This window comes from Stylophora pistillata, chromosome 10 (assembly GCF_964205215.1).
Source record: "Stylophora pistillata chromosome 10, jaStyPist1.2, whole genome shotgun sequence".
NCBI lineage: Eukaryota > Metazoa > Cnidaria > Anthozoa > Scleractinia > Pocilloporidae > Stylophora > Stylophora pistillata.
Window position 1 is genome coordinate 56656 of NC_142528.1, and position 24304 is coordinate 80959.

Below are 24304 nucleotides of genomic sequence, written 5' to 3' on the forward strand. Positions count from 1 at the left end.
CTTACGGCTCTCATTGACTGAACATATTTATAAAAACATAAAGTGATGATATACTAAATGAAGAAAACAATATACAGTTAAAACCTCTTTATTTATTTTCGAGACAAAAGTACTTATTTGTTTCCGCATGACTCGAAACTTTAAATATCTAAAAAACTACACGAGTTAGATCCTCAAAGTAAGAGTAAATATCTGTTATAGAAATTTTGATCGCTTTTCGTTTTGTTCTGTCTTGTGTTTTTGTTTGCCTCACATTAATAAAATAGCTTCTCGAATAAGAAAAGACGATCGAATTCGCCCTTTACCTAGGAGAATATCCCGGCCTATTCAGCATGAATCAAAGTTTTTCTGAGTGTGTGGTGCGTTAACTCGTATAACGTTTTGTTCGCTTGAGCCTCCTTGTCAAAGAGCTAGTCTATAGAGATCGAACAGTTGGAAGCTTTTCTCTTGAGACAATCATTGAAGGTTGCCTTTATAATACCATGCAAAGTAACAACAGTGTCGGAAGAATTCGGTAAGGAGAGTTGTAATGACTTGGGTGTTAATTAAGTTTCTTTACTGTGTTCCAAATGCTCGCGCTCATCCTCTTTCTTCTAATTATGTTTATGATATCACAACAAGGCAAATTTATCTTGCTTGGTATTACAGTGGGCTATTTCTCTGTTGACGCATTCACACTGGTACGATTCGGTTTAGAATATAAGATTGCATTACGCGAATTTTGTCGCAAAAAGGAATGGGAAGAATCAAATCAAGTTTCATTATTGTGGCCTGCCTTGGCGTAGGGATAGCTTCCCTTACAGGCTTCTTCTTGTACAAAACCTTTGCCAATAAAGTTAGCAAGAAAGAGAAAAGTGACAGCAGCTCAAAGCAGGTAAAAGTTGAGATTCTTTCTAACAATTGTCTGCTTCCAAACCTTTTCTAATGTTTTGTTAGCTGTTTGGACGTTTTCGCTAAAAAACATACAGATATTTGGCATAACAAGAAAGTGTTTTTATTAGCTTATCGCTGATCACATTAAATTTTTTAAAGCACCACAACAGTACTTTGTTATCCAATTATTTAATCATGTAGAGCGATAAGAAAGAGGACTTTAAAACGGAGTTGAACCAAACCCGCGGCGGAACAGAAATGGTATCTCAGGCCGAAGGTGTGGTAAAAGGGAATGAGACTAAAACTGAAATATTAGCTGAAATGGCGAAGGTTGACCTTACAAGTACAGCAGACGAGATCACACAAGCCGAAAACGACAGTTGGAAAGATGACGTGTGCAAAAAATATCAAAAATTCGACGTAAAAAAGGAGACAAAAGCTGGAGCATTTACTGAGAACGAAAACTTAGATCTTATCTCTGAAGTACAAGAGATAACACGAGCCGAAAGCGACGAACTGAGAGAAGCCTGCGATAGAGATTGGAACTTTGACACGATAACTGAGACAGAGGCGGGTATAATCAGCGAGAGTTGGCATTTGGAACGAGAAGGTAACGTGACAAAAGAAAAACGAGAGAGAGAACATTTGAAAGAAGCCTGCAAAAAAGATCAGAACTTTGACATGATAACTGAGACAGAGGCGGGTATAATCAGCGAGAGTTGGCATTTGGAACGAGAAGGTAACGTGACAAAAGAAAAACGAGAAAGAGAACATTTGAAAGAAGCCTGCAAAAAAGATCAGAACTTTGACATGATAACTGAGACAGAGGCGGGTATAATCAGCGAGAGTTGGCATTTGGAACGAGAAGGTAACGTGACAAAAGAAAAACGAGAAAGAGAACATTTGAAAGAAGCCTGCAAAAAAGATCAGAACTTTGACATGATAACTGAGACAGAGGCGGGTATAATCAGCGAGAGTTGGCATTTGGAACGAGAAGGTAACGTTACAATAGAAAAACGAGAAAGAGAACATTTGAAAGAAGCCTGCAAAAAAGATCAGAACTTTGACATGATAACTGAGACAGAAGAGGCAGATACAGTCAGCGAGAATAAGCACCAAGAACGAAAAAGTAAAGTAAAAACAATGAAAGGGGAAAGCGGCGATTTAAGAAAAGCCTGCGAAAAGAACCAGGACGTTGACACAGTAACTGATCATGAGACAGAAGAAAGTGAAAATAGTAAAAGTGAGCAGTTAGAGCGACCAAGTAAAGTGAAAACAGTAAAAGGAGAAAGCGAGGATTTAATAGAAGCCTGCGAAAAAGATCAGGACGTTGACACATCAACTGAGACACAAGCGGGTATGGTATGTGAGAGTGCGCATCAAGAGCGGCAGAATAACGTGAAAACTTTTAAAGCAGAAAGCAAGGATTCAAGCATTGCTTGCGAAAAAGATTCCGCGTTAGACACGACAAGAGTGACGAAAAGCCCAACAAACACGTCCCCTAAAAAGCGGGGAGGATATCGGCGAGGAAATTACTGGATTCCATCCTAATCATGTCACTTTAATGTGCACCAGGGTTTTTATCAGTCATGTACATCATCACGACATAAATATAAGGACGGGACAACTGAAAAAGCTTCCTTGCGAAATATTTCTTGAATAGGCTGCATGATATCAAGTGAGCGTGTTGATTTCCTGATTGCCTTCTGCATATATGACCGTAAGAATTTAATCCAAAGAAAAATGGCGGAAAATCTCACATTCGATACGAAAATGATACGAAATGATTTTCGATACGAAAATGAACAGTAGCTCTACGATTAGGCTTAAATTTACTGCCGTCAAGCTGCAAAGAACTACTGCCCAAGAGAAATCTGGGGAGAGGACGAAAACAAATTCTTTCAGAACTATTCTTGTATTCCGCTCTCCACCGGTCGGTTTGGGCCGTGTCTTGGTAAGAGGCAGTATGTCATATGAATGTGTAATGATTTAATAGAAAGAAGGCATGTTGAAATGTTTTTATGAAAACAAGTTCACCTCCGTAAATTAATTTGATATCTCCTTTTTAGTTAAATCATCACAGAATTTTCTCCAGAAATGTCAAAGCACAATAAAATGATAACATCCGTCCTGCTCACGTGGGTCTCGTTCCGCTTTGCGCCCACATGCGAGGCTCGAGTGACAACAAGAAGCCGTAAGCTATAGCGAGTGTGTCAGGACATGTGTTGTCAACGTGATTAGCAGTGCTTCCCTAATAAGGGCACATCCGACGATGGCAGCCGTTGTTCCTCCGGTCATCTGCCTTGGTTTTTTTCGCGGGCTCTCTTTCTTTCAAGAAAGCGTTGCCTAGCAGCCGTAAGAGAGTCTTCTGTGTTCCGTTTCGATATTTTAACGACGTCTGCAACAGTGCCTGAATAAAAAAAAGGTAAGCAGAGATTATAAAATGAACAAACTGAAGTACAGCTAACCGTGTCAAAGTTCTAAAACAAAGAAACACACCTGTTTCGGTCTCGTGGTGCTCTTGTAAGTTCCCATCATGCTTGCTGTCCGTTAATTTCCCCTCTGCCCAGCCAGACAAGGAGTAACTGTCTACCTCATGTAACCTAGGCAAGAGGTCTCCCACCCACTCGTATCTTATCTGAAGAGGAACATAATTTTGTAAGTGACTGGTCATCAGGAATCTTGGAAGGCTCACAGCTCAGTACGGACTGGTTAAAAGTAAACTCTTCAAACTATAAAGAAATGAACAAGAAAAAAAACACACTCACCGGGCAAACTGTTCTGACATAGATTTTTGAGGTCCAGATAATGTCATGAAAAATTATCCACTCGAGCTGATCTTCACAACCGAATAACTAAAAAGAAAAGAGAGAAACAATAGTCCTAAAGAATGACTGTTAAAACCATTCTCTGCGTTCCTTCCTAGCATGCTGACATGTCAAGATGAAATAATCAAATTCAGTTATATTTGCAAATCGAACTCCTTCATCTCTGCAACACAACTATTGTTAGTTGGAGTATCGTGAAAATGCCAACTCTACCGTTGAAGATGGGTGAATATATACTTGAGTACCATGCCCATCCATTGTGCGGAAACTATTTCCTGAACTGCTTCTAAAAAGAACAAGACAAAAAAGATGCCATGAAAGTACGAATAATATAAAAAAATGTAGAGCGCTTCAAGGAACTAATGAAAATTCAAACACTTCAACTGCGGTAAAAACGCGCATTAGCTCTTATTCCAGTTCTGCGTGCGCGGTCTAGTAGCGATTGTTTCAGCTTCGTTTCTGATTGGCAAAGAGAGTGATGGGACTTTTCCTGACCAATAACAAAGCATAGTAAGGTAAATACACGGGATGAGTTTCTAAGGAAACTGTGGTGCTGTGTCGATGGGGGTAACAAGGTGATTTCATTATTTCAACTGAGTTGAAATTGTAAACTGGCCACCGTAAAGAGTTAAATAACTGACATTTCGAGCGTTGGCCTTTCGCTTTGACAATTTAACAACTCAGTTGTAAAGCAAACTCTTAAAAAAAGGATGGCTTACTTCCGCGCTACATTGCAGAAATATCCACAGCATAACACTCTCCTTAGCACATCTTTGGAGTTCATTTTTGTTTTGTCTGTATTTCTCTTTGGATGAGGATCTTTGCTAAGCTGGGAAGACAAAAAAAAGTAGGAGCTCGTATTTCAGCTTTAAGCTGGCTAGTATACGAGCTGGGAGAGAATTCGAATCAAACTTACCAACTGTTTGATAATTTGTATCATATACCAGTTTCACTATAGGAAACACTCAGAATGCAGGCTACGATAAATTGATAGTGGTTGTTCACCTGTCTGTGCAAGATGGTTTCCAGTTGATGATGTATGTTGTATGCCATTTTAAGTGCTCTCCAGTGAATGTAATGATCACGACACCATCGCGGAGGTGATGGACTACAGCGAACAGGATAAAGCAAAACCGCACAGGTTACAAAGATCTGACATTATTGACTAATAATAGTACAGAGAAAAACAAACTTAGCACAGGAATACCAACCTGGAATGACACTGCCTGTAGACAAACAGGAGTGTTGCAAAGTCGTTTGTTCCACCGGCTTCCTCCGCCAGTTTTTTATGAACATTTGTGGCAGTCGATAAATTCTTTTTCCCTCCCGGAGTTACAAAGACATTTTCAACTGACAGCATGGCAGCCACTGCAAGTACTAGTTCTGCACAACCAAGGCTAGCTGAGGATATCACTGTCCTGGAGAGGCCTGGAGAAAGTGGAAATTCTGTCATCTGTTGACCTAGGGTGGTAACATTTCCACCCCTGAAAACAAAATTGAAATTTAAGTTTTGAGCGTTTTATTAACATGTCTTTCACTAGAGTCTATAAAAATGCCTTGTTTTCAGAAAAGACTAACCACATGAGTCCACTCATAGAAGGAATGAGTACACATGTACGTCCACCTCCCTCTCGATAGGCTAGCAGTCCTTCATGGGTCACCCCAACCCCCTCCCCTGACTTCTATATCCTTCTCCTCTTTCCTTCCCAACTCCTTCCCCCTCTTTTAATTCCCTTGACACATATAGCCCCATTATATTGTTGGTAGATTGAAGTTCTTTTAACAGTTTACCAAACCCAATTTTAATCAAACTGAATAACCCTTGATGAGGCCGTTGATCAGTGAAAGCTTGGATTTTAAGTTTTAATTTTAAGTTTTAATTTTAGATAGCAGTTTAAGGCCTCATTGGAACAGTTTGTATGACTTGTTTTGTGAATAAAAAGCCCTGGGCAGTTTGATAATTAAAGAGTTTCTAAAGGAATGTGATTAACTATGAATATTGCAATGCTAGGTAAACAATTCTCAATGCAGTACTTAACTTAAAAATTCTCAGAACCACGCTTCTAAAAAAAGAATGAAAAATGACCAGACTTGGAAATCTGCTCAGGACTGAAGATTAGATTTACCTGTCCAATGCTCCAAAGTAATAGAGTTGTTTTAATGCTTCTAGAATCATTCTCTCTTCTGGTGGATCAATGTACTGAAAGCTATGAAAACAGACAAAAAATGGCATTAAAATGCTGTGGTTAAGGTCAATCATCACAGTGATTGCTGATTAATCAAATTATCCAAGCCATAACATAAACTCCAAAAGGTTAGAAAAGTAAATACAAGCATTTTTGAAAAGGTCATAATTAAGGTGTTGTTTAACTGAATCATCCTTTGGGCTGTTTCTTTAGGGAAACCTCGCTAGATGCACAAGCCAGGGAGAAAATGTTTCTTTCTTTCTCCTTAGTAGTCTTTCTCACTCTGCAATTGTCACTTGTCCTCTGCACCCATTCCTCAGAGAGTTTGCAGAAAGGGAAGTTGTCATTAGCTGCTGATTACTGAATGTCAGAGTAAACTTGCTACATTGCAGGGTGTTACAATCAGGAAATCCCAGGGATCCCGGGTATAACTTCTGGTATTGTACAGTTTTGATCTTCTAATAAATGAGACCATTTAATATTTCCTTTTTGATCTGAAAGATGCAATTACCCTAAAACATCATGTATTCCCATGGACTTGAGATAGAGAACCACATGACTCAGACTTGTTCTCTGAATTTCAGGAATTGTTTCTTCGGTCATAGCTGTCTCATAAACCTCCCTGATTGAAACAAAAAATAAATTTTAGACTTGAAAAGCGAACAACCAAACATTGCTACTTATTTTATATAATGTATTATTGTATCTACTTACTTTGAATAAAGTCGAAAGCATTTTCCTGGTGCGGTTCTACCTGCCCTCCCTGTTCTTTGAATGGCTTCAGATCTAGAAAAGAAAACAACATGAGATCTAAAGATAAAAATAAATGCTATTTCCTGAGAAAAAAAATTTTTAAAAAGATTTAAAAAATAAATGTACAGTACTAATAATACCTTGATGTCAAAACAACATTAAGTGAGTCAAGTCTTGTGCGTGGATTATATGACAACTGCTTCACAAAGCCACTGTCCACAACATATCTATACAAGATAACAAAGAAAATGGCATTTCAAACTCATTTGAAAACCACTGAACCTGAATTCAATCTCAACCTGTAACATCTATAGCAAGTCCATAAAGTTTTTATTGGAGCCCCAAGTGACCCACCCAGCCAAAAATTATCCCAGTTTCAAGAGCATCCATTGAGCTAACTGCCTTCCGGTTAGCTCAAAGGATAGAGTGCTGGACTGTTGTGCAGGAGGTCGAGGGTTCGAGCCCTGGCCGGACCAACACTCAGGGTCTTACAATAATTGAGAAGAATTTTCTGCCTTTCTATAACATCAAGAAATGGTTAGATATTCTGGTCTTCTCGGATAGGGATGAATAAATGGAGGTCCCATCTCCTGCAGGAGGGGTAGGAGACATTAATTTCCCACACATGAGATTACTGTGTGATGGATGTCCTCCCCTGGGGTGGGATGGGTTGGTTTATTGGGCCCACAGTAATTGGCGCAAGCTGTTGCGGTGTCCCTGCCAGTTGGTGAAACTAAATAAATAAATAAATAATTTATAAGCATGAAGCAACTACACCTAAGAGTATTTTTACACCTCACTGAATGGGATGCTGGCCCATCCCAAATGCAAGGTCACCCCCAACATTTCATCAAGCTTTCCTTCCTGTTATGTGTACCAGTCCTATATATACTCCCCTGGGTGGAGGGAGGTGTCGTAAAAGAAAACTGTTTGGCCCATAAACATAACACAGTGACCCACACCCACACCCCTTGATCATCTGCTAACTAAAGATTTGTGACATCACAATGTACGAGTATGAATATTGCATGTCTGGTAAGTCCAACATTTGAACCACAAGACAACTTCAGAGAAAATGCCACATGCTACCAAGAGAATCTGGACTAAATCTGATTCTAGAAAAATTACACAATGTTCAACATGGTATGCTTGTATAGCAACATATATCCTGCTGTGAAAATTTGTCCTACTTTCCTATCATCTAAATTAACTACTCCATCCTAATTTTACATTTGTTAACTTTGTATGTTTACCTTATTCCTTCTATAGTAAGTGATGTGGCAGCAATATTTGTTGCTACCACGACCTTCCTCACAGAAGAACTGGGTGGATCAAATACCCTCTTCTGTAGTTCTGCAAAACAGAAATATGTTTTATTGTAATATCAACCAACAGTACAAACACATTTTCCAAAGGAATCTAAAAAATGAGTGGATGAAAACTGCACAAACCAGTTGTCATGGAGCCATAAAGGGGAAGAATCAACATGGCTTCCACTTCACTGTAATGGACATCATGGCTATAGTCAATTTTCTCAGCACTCTCAAACAGTTTGTCACATGCATGTTCAATCTCATCCTGTCCTGTTAGGAAAACCAGTATGTCTCCTGGACGCTCCTCAAGATGAATCTTCATCACAGTCTCTATAGCCTACAAAACATTAAACTGAATTTATCGGTGGCGCATCAATTGAGGGGCTCCTCTTTCATTGCCTCCAGGTAAAATTAGAATTCAAGGTGTTGCTTTTTGAAGGGGGAGGAGGAGAGGAGAGTGTGGGAAAAAGTCCTCAAAGCAAGTATGAACATCAAAAGCTAACTCAACCTACATGTACAAAATTAATGTTACACCAGATTCAGGCATCATAACTGAGACAAACTAATTGGAGGTAAGTGCTCTGACCAATTCGCACATGCTATTAATAGATTAAACAGACTCACCCTTTTCAGATAACTTGGTGTCCGTAAGTCCTTGACACCAACATAGTCCAAAAATACATTTTTCACAGGATAGCAGCGACCAGGAATTTCAAAGACTGGACATCCATCAAGAAATTCAGAAAACTTCTCATGATTTAATGTAGCTGACATGATAATAACTTTTGGGAGCCTTGTAGGTTTATCTTCTGTACCTAAATTTTTTCTCTGATCATGAAATAATTTCCCAACTAATCCAAATAAGATATCCTGCAAAACAGAGACAAGTAAAAAGCACCTTAGGGCAATAATCACAATGGTGTAGTTCAAAATAGTTGTAATGCCTTAGTTGAATCGAAAGGGAATATCTAATTACTGATATAATTATAGACCCAGTAAACAAATAAAAAAAGCACATTCCAGGTTTCTCACAGTGAGCCTTCACTCTCAAGATCTCCTCATCAATTTTCTTTACTGTCCTTCAAACATGTCTTAAAATCTTAGCTTTGAGAAAGTACATGTAAATGCTTATTATTGCATTTTTTTTCTTTATCCTATTTCCCTTAGACAGAGTATTCATATTTATTAAACAAATTACTGTTACTCATCAACCACTCTGTGAAGAAATGCATTAAAATGATTAGCACAAGTCAATAATCCCCCAAAATAAAAAATCAAATCTACTACATGCAGGACCTTAATATATTGCAATAAGATATTGCAATAGTGCACTTACTGTATCTAAACTTAATATATTGCAATAGTGCACTTACTGTATCTAAACTTAATATATTGCAATAGTGCACTTACTGTATCTAAACTTAATATATTGCAATAGTGCACTTACTGTATCTAAACTTAATATATTGCAATAGTGCACTTACTGTATCTAAACTTAATATATTGCAATAGTGCACTTACTGTATCTAAACTTAATATATTGCAATAGTGCACTTACTGTATCTAAACTTCTCTCGTGAGCTTCATCCAGAATAATTACACTGTATTTGCTAAGTGCACAATCATCAAGGAATTCCCGCAAAAGGCAGCCATCAGTCATGTATTTAATCAGAGTTTTATCACTGGTGTTATCATCAAACCGAACTTGATATCCAACCATTTCTAAAGAAACCAGTTTTGACAGTGTTTAGAAGAAATATAGAAACTAAGTTATCAAGAATAAAAAGTGCGGATCAATGTTACTATAAGTAGTGTCGGCCGACATGGCGACCGACCCGGCGACCGACATGTCAGTCGACAGTCGGTCGACAGCCGGTCGATAGTCAGTTGATAGTCGGTCGACATGCCGGTCAATACGTCGACCGATATATGTTGGCCGATAGTTGATCGACATATCGGTAGACAGTCGGTCAATATTTGACCGACACTTAGCCGACACTTTGCCGACACTCGGTTGACACTAGGCCGATGCTTCACCGATACTTCACTGACACTTAATCATATACCTGAAATTTTATGCCTTCAAATCAAATTCTTCTTCAAATCAAATTTTTCAATACTGACACTGCAACAATACACAACCACACGAGTGATGTTCAAACTATATTTACCGATAAAGTTCAGACACTTGACCAATAGACTACCGACACTCAGCCGACAGACCACCGACACTTGAGCGATAATCCACCTACACTTGACTGATATTCCACCGAGACGCGACACTTGTCAGTCAGTTGACATATCAACCGACATGTCGACCGACTATCTTCCGACTATCGACCGACTATCGACCAACTATCAACCGGCTATCGACCAACTATCCAACTATTGACTGACTATCAACCGACTATCGACCAACTATCAACTGACTGTCGACCCACCTGTCGACCGACTATCGACCAACTGTCGACCAATATGTCGGTTGACATTTCAGTCGCCATGTCGGCCGACACTACCTATAATAAAATTGATCCAAAAATGCTTGATCACGAGTTACTTCTGCCACCTTCCTTAGTAAGTTTATTTCTACATTTTTCCCATTTCTGATAAAGCGCAAGTCCCTAAATGCTTTAATGAGGGGGGCATTAGGGCCTCTGGGAAACTGCAAAACCGGAGAAAAAAACCTCCAAAACCGAAAACCGCATGCAAACCTGACAAAATCGCTACATTTCCTTTAAAAAGCTCAAAAAGGAAAAACCGAAAACCGCATCAGAGTTTTAGTGAAAACCGAAAACCGAATGCAAAAACGCGTAAAATCCGCTCATAAGGTCAAAACCAAAACACCAAACCTCTTTGGCCCAAAAACCGAAAAACCGATCCAAAAATCAGTTAAAACTGCAAAACTGAAAATCCCAAAGCCCCCCTCCATGGACATTGTTGATACCTGTTTGTGCTGCACACTAGACTTAGAAGTTGGCTAGTTTGTGACTTTCCGTTTACAGTCCGACCTCTATTAAGCAGCCACCTATTAAGCGGCCACCCTCCATTGTGCGGCCACTTTCCAAAGTCCCGATTTATTTGTCAGTTAACTGCTGTATTTGATACCTCTTTTCAATGGCCACCTCTATTAAGTGGCCGCAGCCACCTTTCTGCTGTCGTAATTGTATTATTTATATGGTTTTTTACCTCCATCAAGAGGCCAGCAAATTATCTTTCCAAGCGAAATGGTGAGAGATGATATAAGGTGATAACTGATAACAACAAGAAAACAAGAACTACAATTTAATCTCCACTATAACAAGTCACAAGCCACATACACATGCAAACTTTTCACATCCGGCGCTATACAAACATAACGATAGCTAACAATAGATAGAGCTGAACCACTGTTTTGTTACAACCGAAATCTGTAGTGGAAAACTTTATTACTACTGTACTGGAAATCTACAAAAATCCTTGCTCCTCGCAGTTTTGATTTTAACCATTGAATTGAAAACTTGTCTCTGGTGAAGCAGTACTCGCATGGAATTTCTAAACCATAGCCGGCCCCTCTGTTTACATGTTTGCCTTTCACAACAGCTCTTCCTTTGTTTGTTGGCCTCTTGAGAAATTTTGTAAGACATAGGGCCATAAGCTTGGGAACATGTCCAAGAACTGTTTCGCCATTTAATTCATTCTCATGGATGCATGCATGGGCAAAACTATGCATGGGCTGGAAATGTACTTGATGTTTTGTTAGAATGAATTTTGGATTTATCTCCATATATGTTCACTTTTTAAAAGTATTTTGCTATATACAGTCAATAAAATCATATTTTCTGCCATTCCTATCCAATTTAAATTGTACCTCTATTAAGTGGCCAACCTCTAATAAGCGTCCACTTTTCAAAGTCCCAGGGGTGGCCGCTTAATAGAGGTTGGACTGTATATGATTGACTAATTAAGGATTTATCACTTATTCATAGCATAACATATTATAACTTATTCATAATGTGATTTACTCAATTCAATCAGACAGATGTGATAAAAGTATTCAAAATAATTATTATGAAAGTTATAAAAGTAATACAAATGATAACTACAATAATAATAAATAATAATAAATAAAAATGAAATCTTCAAACAAATAACTGTGAATATATCTGTATAATTCGGCCAGATTATACAGGCTACTTCCAGCCTGTACTAAAAGTAAATTGCTAGAAATTATGCATATATAATTAAATGAGACCATAACCTTACAGTATCGAATAATTTGTGTAAAGCACCCTAACTGCATGTAACAACGAGTTTCCCTCGAGTTATGGCTAAGTGTAACAATCTCACCTCCTAAATGACATTTCATTTCTTCAGAAACGCGCGTGGCTACAGAAATAGCTGCAATACGTCGTGGTTGCGTTACACCAATCATTTTTCCTCTAGATGTGACACCAGCTTTGAGAAGGTATTGCGGAAGTTGGGTTGTTTTACCGCTTCCTGTCTCACCAACAACGACTAGAAATTCATTTTCTTCTACTGCCTGCACCAATCTTTTTCTATAATCCCTGATCGGTAAATCCTGTTTGTAAGAAGACTTGGACTTGTGTCCTCTCTTTTCCTGCTTGTAGTTGTCCGCCATCTTATTTATCGAGGTAAAATCTTCATGTATCATACATTGTAATGTACCAATGGATACCGCTGCTCACTAGAATGACAACTCATTTTGCTTGTGAAGAGCCTGGACACTAGCTTGTTTCGAACATGGCGACGATGTCGAAGTATTATTTATTGTGATTTTGAAGTGCTGAGTTGTTAAAAACTTTTGTCCCTGTCACGATGAATAAGGGTGGACCTGGAGCAAGAAGACCCAAAATAGGACCAAGAGGTGGGGTAGTTATTCATTGATTGGAGCCGATGAAAGTACATTTTACAAGTCGAGAAGGGGTAGCTACTTTTTATAGTCTAATCCGACTACGTTTTCATTTCAAACTGTAAAATTATACACCGACCTGGTGGAAAACATTCTGAGTGATCCCCACGGGTGTAGAACATTCGCACCTTCCGCTTCTTAACTTGGATGCGTTTAAACCTCACTTAGCTATGGAAACTGGTAGTTAAATTTAACGCTCTCTACTACGAGGATCGTGCATCATACGTATCTATAACCGTAGTTCAAAATATATGAACTTCATATGTTCATCGTATCTGAGTTAAATTTTTATTTATCATCTTTCAATCAACAAGCCATAGACGTCACATGTCTATGTGTTTAGAAAATAATGGTGATTTTCATTTATTTATATTGAAGGGATAAATAGCAGTATTTTCTGTAATTTCCATGTCCACCTAAGCCAATTGGCTGCCTTAATTTTCACCCCTTACATCGATCATAACAATACTGTACTTATGAAATAAAAATTGGGGACAGTACAAAATGCAGACTCCCCTTCTGGACCCCCTTTTGGACTGGGGACCTCGGCATAAGGCTACAAAACTTCCGGTCTTTTCCTTTGATTGACCAATCAGGTTATTCCACTTTTTTGATTGCATGATCTCATGTCCTTGGCAACCACCGCTGACCGAAAAAATTGTGGTCACCATACACGGAGCTCTATGGTGGAACATTGAAGGTAAGGTATGTGATTGTTTGGCAAGAAAATGTCGTGATTGTTTATGGATGGCTTCAGGAATGTCGAGATTGCATACAAATTGCGAAAAACTTGCACACCTATCTTCAACATTTCACCATAGAGCTCTGTGTATGGATGACCACAATTTTTTTGGTCAGCAGTGGTAGCCAAGGACATGAAATGATGCAATCAAAATGGTGGAAAAAAATCTGATTGGAGCAGCTGATCAGAGGAAACACTAGAAGTTTTGTGGCCTTGTGCCGAGGTCCTCACTCTAACTTATAAACAAAATAGCACCCACAATAGCACACCGGAGAATTGACATTTCTAGTAGCACTTTTCGAAGATTAAGGCAAATGTTTGTAGCATGAAATGCCACTTTGATGATGACCTCCTAAGATGCACCAGGTATTTATTGTTTTCATCCTTTTTTAATTTGGTGAGGGGGTCCAGAAGGGGTCCTGAAGGGGGTCCAAAAGGGGATCCAGAAGGGGTCCTGAAGGGGCTCCAGAATGGGAGTCCACATTTGTACCATCCCTAAAAATTGAGATGAATACTGAACACTTTTATATTTATATTTTACAGGTCACCTACCACCAGGAGACTTCATTGCTCTTGGTAAGACCTCTAACTGCTTAGCCCTTCTGCAAGGCTATCGTATTATAATGTCCTTTGCAGTTGCTATTTCTTTCTGAATTCTGTATTTGTTTATAATAGGCAGCAGAGGCTCCAGGACTTCAGAAAGTGAGCTGAAGCCTCTTCAGCCATTGAAACCTTCCCAGCCACTCAAACCACCACAAGCTATGCCTTCAAAGAAACCAGTTGGGTCATCTCTGTCTGACAGGAAGAGGGAGTCCTCTACTCCTCTTACTCCCCTGGGAGGTTCTAAGAGGCCAAAGCTGTCATCTCCCACATATCCTCCCCATTCCTTTAAAGGTGGAGATGGAGAGAGCAGCAAGAGACCTGGAAATAGTGTGCAGTCTCTGTCGCATGGACAAGTTACACCCATTGAAGGTTTATATACATTTATTTATTTTCTTTATATGAATTGATAATAACATATTTCTTCCAGCTACAGTGTAAATTCTGATAGCTCCAACTATATGTACAGCTGCACGTGAATATTTTATTCAGACTTGCTACTACCCTGTTATACCTATCGTGCCTCTTCATGGAAAGTCTTTTTTAGACTTTTAGTTCATATTCATTTAATTTACAGTGAGTGCATTAGAACTTGAAGATCAGGTCCTTGATGCAGATGCCACTGGTGACAAATCAAGAGTGGAGGCTCTTCTATTAGGAGCCATAAAAAACCTAAAATTAAACAAAGCCAAACCAGATCAAATGATGATCATGAATCTGATGTACCTTGCAAAAAGCAGGCCTGATTATTTCCTCTCCAATAGAATTTTTGAGGTGAGCACAATTGACTTACCCCTTTTGAGTATGTTATTGTTCAATTTTGCTGTTGGTTGAATAGTTTATTTTTGCTCTTTTTGTATGATAAAAGTGCAGTTTTCCTGTGAATCTGTGTCCTCGCTACATGTTACTTGAACATTATTAGAAACATCTAGCAAACCATGACTTTGACAGATGCAGGAGTGCATTACAGTGCTTATGCCATGTTAAGACATAGATACCATTATATTTATTTTATCTAGATTTTTTTTGGCATGCCACTCTGACTGCTGAAGATCCATTTAAATGTCTTTAAAATAGAGACCTCTCTTAAAGAGATAATTGTTCTGGTCTCAGTACCAACAACCATATTTTAAAGTTATCAAAGAATGAAAAAAATGTACTTTAAAATGAATTAGTATTAAAATCAAGCACACCAGAGTGCCATATGGCACTCTTGGGAGTGAAAGGGTTAAAAGAATTGCAGCTGCTCCTACTTAGCCCTTTCACTCCCTTTCACTTCCATATATTATCTGCCATACAATTCTCATGATGTAAGTTTGGAAAATTTGGTGTTGGATCAACTGATAATTCCCCGATTGTCTTTTTTTTTCTAATCTCAACACTAATCTGCTTGATATTGTATTGATATTGTAAGGAGAAAGTCTGTCTTGGTCACTCATGCAAGTTGAAGGGTTAAGCTGCAGCCAGACATGATATGATTTCAAAGTTCTGTGTGTTGAACATGTAATAGTTGTAAAGGCGAGGTAGATCATGCTTAGTGAGAGGATACGCATTTGACATAAGATGGTGGTGTTCTGTAGGCACTGACAAGCATCTTAAAACGTGAGGGTGGTTCCTTGAATATCAAACCAAATAAGGGATCAAATGCTTTAGTACCAATGATGGCCTGCAACATTCTGCTTTACACCTTCCAAGAGGAAGATGACTGGCCAGAGTCATTTGTGAAAGTCTATGTTGAAGATGCTTTAGGAGACAGGGTATGGGTTGACAATGAACATTGTCGCAGTTTTGTGGAGAACATATGGACAGCGTTTGGGACCAGAACTGTGCCACGAACACTGTCACGACAACATAGTGATCCCACTGGAAAGCAAGTAGCAACTGAACAGACTACAGCTGGTGGAGCTGCTGGAGGGACAAAAGAGGAAGATGAAGTTGTTGAGGAAATGGAAACATCAACAACACTTGAGGAGGATGATATTCCAGTTATTTTAAGGTAAAACCAAGAATTCATCCTTCAGGATTTTATAAGATCAAACTTAATCAATTAAAACATGTTGTGAAATGCATTGATTAATTTAATATCATTTTGATTGATTTTAGGTTAGGTTCATTTACATTTTACATCACATGATTTTGATGTTTCTTGTTAATCCATAGATTCATGTCACCATCTGTTAAGCACAACATCCACACATACATTCTAGAATTAGTTCAAGATCAACTAACAAGACGGCAGACATTGGATAGTGTTACTCGTAACCTTCTGAAGCTGCTGACAGTAACTTGCGGCTACAATCATATCAGATTGTTAGTGTCTCAGAGGCTAGAGATGTGGCTGCAGAATCCCAAGGTAAAATGTCTTGCTGTGCTTAAAGTCCCTATTCACCCTCAGAGGTTTATAAAAGTTGCTCTTTTGGCCACGTCCTTTTGACTTGGCCGGGAGAGAATTACTGGGCCAAGTGACGTCACAGCAAGAACAAATGTTAACTTCTTGTATAAGAACATGTGTCTATTGCTGTAAAATTATGTGAAAATGCCAACTTGTTGCGTGGTCGCTGGTTGCTCAAATACACCAGATTCGTCCAAAGGCATATTCAAGTGGATGTAGGCACATCAATCGAAAGACATTCTTGCTGTGACGTCATGAGGGACTTTTAGTTACCAGAGTAAACTTAGCCCAGCCAAATCAAAAGGGTGTGGCCAAAGGATGAACTTTGAGGCGGCATATCTCGGGAAATATTTAATCAATCAAAAAAAATGTTTTGGAGATTAATCCTGATAAGAATTGAAATATATATAAAGGGTGAATAGAGACTTGAAGTTTACATGTAAACTATTATGTATACTATCAGTGGATGAGACATACTGGGCCAACTCTTTTTCTTAACATGTGTGCCCCTAAGAAATCTTAAGTTAAGGTTACTTCCTACCTTCGTGAGTGTCCTTCGGGAAAAAATTCATATGCGCACTAGTTTGAAGAAAACCCTAACAAAGTATACATAAAAACAATTAGCTTAATAAATGCAGTTTATGATAAAAATATAATTAGTCAATTTTTTCATTTAGGAAGTGTCAGGAGCCAGTAAGGCGTGAAACGACCGAGGGTCCTTGTATTGAATTTATCGGGTATCGGATCCCGCAGCACAAGAAAATTAGCTGATTGGTTGTCTAGTTATTCACATCTAAAGTTAGAATAGTAAAAAATATGTAAAGTGTGTTGTGTAAATGGACACCACGTAAAAAGTATTTCAAATATCAAAATTTCGTGACTCGTTTGTCAGCATCTCAGGAATGTGTTGGTGAAATTTCATGAAAATTGGTCAAATCTATGTACCCTATAAATTCACTCAAAGGGGATGTATTCCTCTCAAAATCAAATGTGAGAGTTTAACTCCTAAAGGTTTGTAAACAACTACCACCACACCGGAGATTATCTCGCCTCCTGAAACTGCAAACCAATAAGAAGATGAGACCTCCTTGCGTCAATGACAATGGAGCGAGATTTTCCCGGGAAAAGTATCACGTAGCAGTCACATTTTTTTATCTCACTCTGTTGATCGTTTAGTAATGGACAAAGTCGGGGATGGAAAAACCCGTGGCAGAAAGGGTAAATCTGTTGTATTTTTCTTTTTCTCCAACTGTTTTGTCAGATTCCGACAAAGAATCTTGTTTACAACCTTCTGTGGTGTTGACTTTAGTTTTTAAGCTGCTTGCCCCAAGGATAAACGAATGCTGCCAATCTTCAGCGGATGCTGAGCTTGTTGAAGGCTCCTGGCCAAACCAAGAGCCTTTGTCGCTTTCAGCGAGGACTGTTTTTTTTTTTTTTTTTTTGACAAAATGCTGCCATTTCTCTCTTCTTTGGGCCTGTTTTTTCCTTTTTCTTTACCCAAGGACTCCTCTCTAATTTTGAGTTATGTTTTTTATCCATGAGAAAAGACTTTCCACAAGCAGATAACTTCCACGTGTGAATTTTGTCATGTGCGCAATGTAAACAAAATATGCAAATGACATGAAATTACTGCGAATATTTCCCAGGGGGGTTCGCCCATTTACGAGATTATAACACCTTCCTGATTTATTAACTTTTATTTGAAAATATGTTTTTCTAATAAGCTTTTTGAGATTGTTAAATTTTTGTTTCTGTAAATGTTAGTTAAAATGTCTAACTTCAATCTTGTCCAAAAAAAAAACATCTTTTCGGCCTCTGAAGGTAGGAAGTAACCGTAAGTGATGAAACAGCAAAGTTGTTGAAATGAGGGTGAAGTTGAAAGTTAGGAAACTGTGTTTAAATATTTAGTTCAACAAGATGGTTTGCAAATACCATTTTAATTTCCAAGTGTTATGAAGTTCATTTTATTTTTAATCATCAGCTAACTCGTCCAGCTCAAGAGCTGCTTATGTCTCTTGCACTGAACTGTAACACACACAGCAGTGAAGATGTTGAAGTGATAAGTAACCTGGTCAGAATGAGACTGAAGACCAAACCTCTGGCCAATCATTATATCAACTGCATCAAGTATGTACATATCCTTGCTGATTTTCAGTACTTTATACTTGAATACAGTGTATGGAAGGTTATGTGCACGTGGCAGAATTAATTGTATACAGTATAGCTAAAGAGTAAGTAGACAGTCTTAACTTTAACTCAAAACTCAATTTGTTATCCTTGACTCTTTGGAGAATCAAGGATTTGAGAATCGAAATCTGAGGCGGGATGTTAGAGGTTCAGGGGTGGAGAATTGATACATTCCAAGAACTTTTTGAGGATCTTTATCTGTAGTATCAAGGAAACAATTTTATTCTTGCTCACAAAAAGATAGCTAACCAAGGAAGTTAAAACTTAAATCAATAGTCTCCAAACTGGGCTTGAGCCTCAATCCTGAAAGTCTTCCAGAATCAAGGATCAAGAACAGTGATTTAAGTTTTGAGACACTATCAACTTACTACACACTGTAGGGAACCTTGGGCAGTGAACTTTACTTTGAATTATTGGTGTAATCCTCTTTTTAAAAGCATTGCTTACTTCTGAGCAATATTTGCCTTCGACATAATTTTTAATAAATAGACAGTGTAGAACATGTGGTAGCCTTATGGTTACCACATACTACAGGGAGGAGTCTGGCTTGAAGCCCAGTCTAATCATTTATGATTAACTATCAATGAACTAACAACCTATACAAAGGCATTAGAAATGTCCTTACTCACTTCATGCGACAGAATTAAGCTTAACAGCATTCAGTCAATTTATAAGGCTACAAGAATACTTAGTAGTATCCCAGTTTATTAATAATTATATGGCTGTGTCTCACAAAGACTGGGTACCACCGAATTCACGAATATGATTGGCTGAAATCAATATTGAAAGCAGTATAGATTTTCCCATCTAGAGCGGCATCTAGACCGGTCTAGAAAAACAAGGTACAAAGAATATTTAACAATTATTCCACGAGCGCGCGTTGGATATGAGATGATAGATAGCCAACGAGGTGTGTAGCGCCGAGTTGGCTATAATCATCTCATATCCAACAAGCACTAGTGGAATGATTGTTTTATTAAAAAAACACCCCCAAGATATTAGACAAATCTTCTCGACTTTATTTGGTAAGAAGAAACCAGATGTTACAATGTACAGATATTAGATTATGGTATATCGGCTCATATACCATAATGGCTAAGCCAATAAAAATTCTCTAATTGCATTATCCAATGATCCAGTTTTTAATAAAAAAAAAATTAGCATATAAGACACAGCCATGTAATATACATCTTCTTAACCAAGCTAGGTCGGTCTGTATGGGAGAATCTTGACCTCGGTTGCTGGTACAGACCTCACTGCGTTCGGACTGTACTGGCGACCTCGGTCAATATTCTCCCATACAGACCTCCCGCTCGGTTAATAAAGAACTAAGTAAATACCAACTTTGCCTTCTTTTTCTCACAGAGAATTAGCTAATCAGCACACGGAGAATTTAGGAACAGTGTTGAAGTATGTGATCTACAATGAACTGTCCAATGCTCGCAATCCTAATAACATGGTTTTGCTTAGTACTCTGTTCCAGAGTAACCAAGAAAAGGCAGCCAAGGTCTGTAAGATATGCTGAACACATTTTATGTTTAGTTGTCCTCTTTCTATGTGAGCAGCACTCCCTTCAGTCTAACAAGTTGTAATTATTTATTAAATTCTTTTGGATTTTTCTTCAGTTACTGGCTATGGTGTTTCAAGACCTACTGACCAACAAGTAAGTGAAATAAATATAAATAAATTATATAGACTGATGCATTTGTGATGTGTACTTCTAAATTCATCTTTAGGTTATTTAAAAAAGAACTTTAAGGCAATTTTGTTAAGCAGTTTGGAAATGTGATCCTCATGGACACAGTCATCAATTTTTGTTTTAATTGAGAAGATTTGCTTTAGGAAACATATTATACACCAGACACTGATTAATAACAATCTGCTGCTCATTTATTTTCAAGTCTTCTTCCTTATGTAGTGTTGACAGGAAACGTCATCAAACTCTGTTTTTGATTACTGACTGACTGTTTGAAATTATAATCAAACTCAGGCAAGGTACGTAATTTATTGGGGGGGGTGGGCCAGGGCTTCGGAGGGGAGGGTCATTAGTAAATATTTTACAAATTGGGGAGGGTCAAACCTGTTTGATATGCAGCTGGGGGAGGGTCACAGTTTTTTTTTTTGGCAAGGAAAAAACTACTCCATCTCGGTTACTTTTAATTATTTGTCACCAAACACGCAAAGTGTATAGAAACCTAAAACTTATATATACAAGCAAAGCTACCAGTCTAAATCAATCTTCATCATTTTAAATAGATGTCGAAATATTATGTCAAAAAACGATCTTGTCCCAACTAACGTAATATTCTCTCTTGACCGTTGTGCCCGCTTTCGTCTATATTTTGACATCGGTAATGTTTCAGTGCGGGTCTCTGGTATAAAATTAGTGTCCGGTGATGATTCGTTACTTGAGCTACTCGGGCTTGTACCGATAACTTGATCTACTACATCACTTTGCGAGTCAGTTTCCACCTCAGAAAGTGACGAGGTCACTTGTTGCTGTACATTTCTGATTGGGGACCAGCTTCTAAGGTGGTTGATGCCCCATTAAATTGTACAGCAAGCTACCAATGTGCGCTTTTATCTTTGCGACTTTTTCAGCTTTCTTCCCGTTGAAGGTGATCTTGTGATGGGAAAAGTACAAGGATAGTTTGTTCACCCTCAAGGATGACAGAGTTGTACAGTCCAACCCAGTCAATGTCACTGTACTCCCGGTTCAGCCGTTCCATTCGCTCCCTATCAGTCTCCTCTTTCTTCTTCTCCTTGCACATTTTTATCTGGGCAAGGTGCTCAACATACTCTGCTACAAGCTTTTCGGGGACAATGTATTTATCTGAAAACCTTCTAATAGCTTCACTGTCCCCACTGACTAGTTCACTTTCCTCAAACAATCACTTAATCTGAGCTCGAGGCTGGAAGTCATCTGGCTCACGGCCATCAGTGGGGGTTGCACTCCAAGAGAGATAGTGGAAGTTTGGTAGCTTGCCATAGTCGGGATATGTTTGTCGAGTTGGAAGTGGAGCACTGGTAGTCTCATCCTTCTCGCAAAATTTACGTAGTTTGCCACTTCTCTCTTTACACGACATTTGCCTATACTCCATACAAAGCTCACCTTTCTCTCAAAATGCTATTTGAGAACTCAGTATATTCGCCCTTTGGGGTTTGGGAACCACCCCAGATCTTCATCTTTCCACTTCTCTGGACTTGTACTTTCACTTGTTCCCGCACTCGATGTGCTACCAACAGAGTCAGAGGAGTAGCGGGCATCCATTTTAGAATAAAGGCTGATAGTTTCGAAAGAAACTGTTTGGGGCTGCGTCGGTGGGAGTAATGAAATAATTTGGATATATCAACAAAGTTGAAATGGTAAATTGGCCACCGTAAGTTGCTCCATCTGACCTCATGAAAAGTTGCTCCATCTGACCTCATGAAAACCTCGCATTCTCCACAAGCGCATTTCCCTCTTTCTATTCCTTGCACATCCTTGCCCATTTTCAAGTTTTCACTGTGCAACACCACGCAATTAACTGCTTTGTGCGCAGACATGGTTATGTGAGCAACACTTCCAGTCAGTTATTTTCACTTCTGGTTATTTTTGTCTTGGAGGAGGTGGGGGGAGGGTTAGATCCTTTTGTTTAGGCATTTATGAAGGGTCATGCATTAATCCAATCTGGAAAGTGGGAGGGCCATGACTTTTTTGGCAAAAAATTTCTAAAATACCCCAGCCCACCCCCTCCCGATAAAGAAACGTACCTTCCCTTAACTAATTTAATTACCACAGACTATCCCTGTCCAATTTAACATTTTTGCTTCCATTTTTATTTACAGAGAAGATTATTTAAGAGCCTCACGGTCCTTGTTGAGAGAAGTTGTCAGAGCTCTCAGACATGATGTAGACTTTGTGGCATTGTGTCGCGGATTCATGAAGGAAAGAACTGAGACTCAGTTCAGGGATCTGGATGCTGCCATTAAGGTTCGGAAGTTTTATGAAAGTTGAGACAAAAAAAGTGCTCAGTTGGCCAATAGAGTGGAATTGTACCACTGAACCAATCATAAAAGCATTATCAGTAGCAGGAATGTATGAACTTGTACTGATGGTATGTTTTTCTTTCCAAGGAACGCATGTTACTTTCCCTGGCAGATCTTATCACTATGGCAACTTTTCTTAGTATAACGCCCACTGTCAAGGAATCATTCAACAGTGGATCTGCAAGAGGGGAAAAAAGAGGTAAAGTTGACTTGTTTGTCCCCTGCTGCGATGTTTTTAAGTGCAACAAAACTGTACAGCTCTGTTTATTTTTACCAACTGCTGGTGAATTGTTGTTCATTTATTGTAGATACATCAGTACTTGAGGAGTTTCACAAGTCTGTTTCCACAATCCAGCGTGATGCAGTTTGGTGGTTGCACATTGTTGTCCCTAAAATGTTCACTCCAAGTGGAAAAGATTTCTTATCATGGTAAGTAGTATGTGTGCATGTACAGGTAATAAAGAATTGATCAAATAATTAGATCGATAATTAGATATCATGCTCACAATCTTGTTAACCTTAGCTTAACTCTGTTGTGATCCTCTACATATTACGTGTTTATGGTGCAGCCATTTTCATTTTAATTTTCATCTATTTATTTCTAATTTGAGTCAATTTTTTTCAAGCATGAACAAAGTGCTTTTCCTCGATCCAGCTGAGAGCTACACTGGAAAAGACAACTGGCCTCCGGAGAATGACAAAAGGTCAAAATAATTTCTAATTTTTCTGAATGGCTTTTCAAGACAAATTTGACAATATTTATTAATGTCTATCCATTTCCTTACATGTATGTACCCGGTAGTTTAGAATGGGTTTAAGTTTGTTACATGTAGTTCTTCAGTATCTCACCATGGGAAGATATGTTAGTTTCAAGCCTTCCATTTCTTTACATTCCTTAGTTTGTTGTTAAGCATTGTTAGTGAGGTACCTATACAAGAAGATACACTAATGAGGACCATTATCATTGGCCTCTCTAACGAGCTGCCACTAACACCTACTGAGACCCTTGAGATAGCAGATTCATTGGTCAGGAGAGTGGCAGCAATCAAACTACCTTCTTCCTGGATGCAAGGATCACAGTCAGGTCTGTGTGAGATTTTGTGATTAAGATTCATTCCTCAGAGTCTTTCCATCCTTTGTATGTATTATTTCTCACTTACCTTTAGTTAAATGACATCATCAGTTTGAAGACAAAAATGTAATGATTGTGATTGGTCAACATTTCACTATCAGGAGATGCGTCTCTCTCTGTCTTTCCATCCTTTGTATGTATTCTTTCTCACTTACCTTAAGTTAAATGACATCGTCAGTTTGAAGACAAAAATGTAATGATTGTGATTGGTCAACATTTCACTATCAGGAGATGCGTCTCTCTCTGTGAATCGTGTGGAGCTCTTGGATGCTGTTCTCAACCTTTGTGCTTATCATCATCCAAAGGATATTATTCTTCCCTCAGGGTATGTAAGGGCTAAGCCTGAATTTGACATACAAA

At 38.6% G+C, this 24304-nt stretch overlaps 3 protein-coding genes across 6 annotated transcripts in view; 2 read left to right on the plus strand and 1 right to left on the minus strand.

Moving 5' to 3' along the window:
• Window positions 1-72: 72 nt before the first annotated feature.
• On the minus strand, window positions 73-12580 carry LOC111338126 (putative ATP-dependent RNA helicase DHX40). Its single transcript, XM_022944554.2, has 16 exons — window positions 12280-12580; window positions 9512-9675; window positions 8578-8823; window positions 8092-8290; window positions 7894-7993; window positions 6781-6867; window positions 6602-6673; window positions 6399-6509; window positions 5828-5908; window positions 4913-5185; window positions 4707-4809; window positions 4421-4530; window positions 3915-3987; window positions 3642-3728; window positions 3373-3511; window positions 73-3283 (listed from the first exon to the last, which is right to left on the minus strand). Exons 1-16 carry the CDS (start codon window positions 12569-12571, stop codon window positions 3168-3170), a joined length of 2253 nt encoding a protein of 750 aa, XP_022800289.2. The 5' UTR covers window positions 12572-12580; the 3' UTR covers window positions 73-3167.
• LOC148721194 (uncharacterized) lies at window positions 483-2424 on the plus strand. Its single transcript, XM_088736104.1, has 3 exons — window positions 483-489; window positions 705-874; window positions 1075-2424. Exons 1-3 carry the CDS (start codon window positions 483-485, stop codon window positions 2422-2424), a joined length of 1527 nt encoding a protein of 508 aa, XP_088592230.1.
• An 83-nt stretch (window positions 12581-12663) lies between the features above and the next one.
• LOC111338113 (integrator complex subunit 1) overlaps window positions 12664-24304 on the plus strand; it is a 32540-nt gene continuing 20899 nt past the window's right edge. For 3 of the 4 annotated variants that reach the window (XM_022944542.2, XM_088736453.1, XM_088736454.1), the window contains exons 1-16: window positions 12685-12817; window positions 13459-13562; window positions 14148-14180; window positions 14280-14576; window positions 14782-14978; window positions 15785-16200; window positions 16365-16557; window positions 18578-18723; window positions 20149-20290; window positions 20409-20446; window positions 22612-22756; window positions 22900-23011; window positions 23121-23241; window positions 23439-23516; window positions 23712-23896; window positions 24173-24269. In XM_022944542.2, the coding sequence (XP_022800277.2) occupies window positions 13481-13562; window positions 14148-14180; window positions 14280-14576; window positions 14782-14978; window positions 15785-16200; window positions 16365-16557; window positions 18578-18723; window positions 20149-20290; window positions 20409-20446; window positions 22612-22756; window positions 22900-23011; window positions 23121-23241; window positions 23439-23516; window positions 23712-23896; window positions 24173-24269 (2282 nt within the window). In that variant the 5' untranslated portion in view covers window positions 12685-12817; window positions 13459-13480. Of the gene's footprint in view, window positions 12818-13458; window positions 13563-14147; window positions 14181-14279; window positions 14577-14781; window positions 14979-15784; window positions 16201-16364; window positions 16558-18577; window positions 18724-20148; window positions 20291-20408; window positions 20447-22611; window positions 22757-22899; window positions 23012-23120; window positions 23242-23438; window positions 23517-23711; window positions 23897-24172; window positions 24270-24304 lie in introns of all 4 variants that reach the window. The other variant, XM_022944541.2, reaches the window with a different exon arrangement.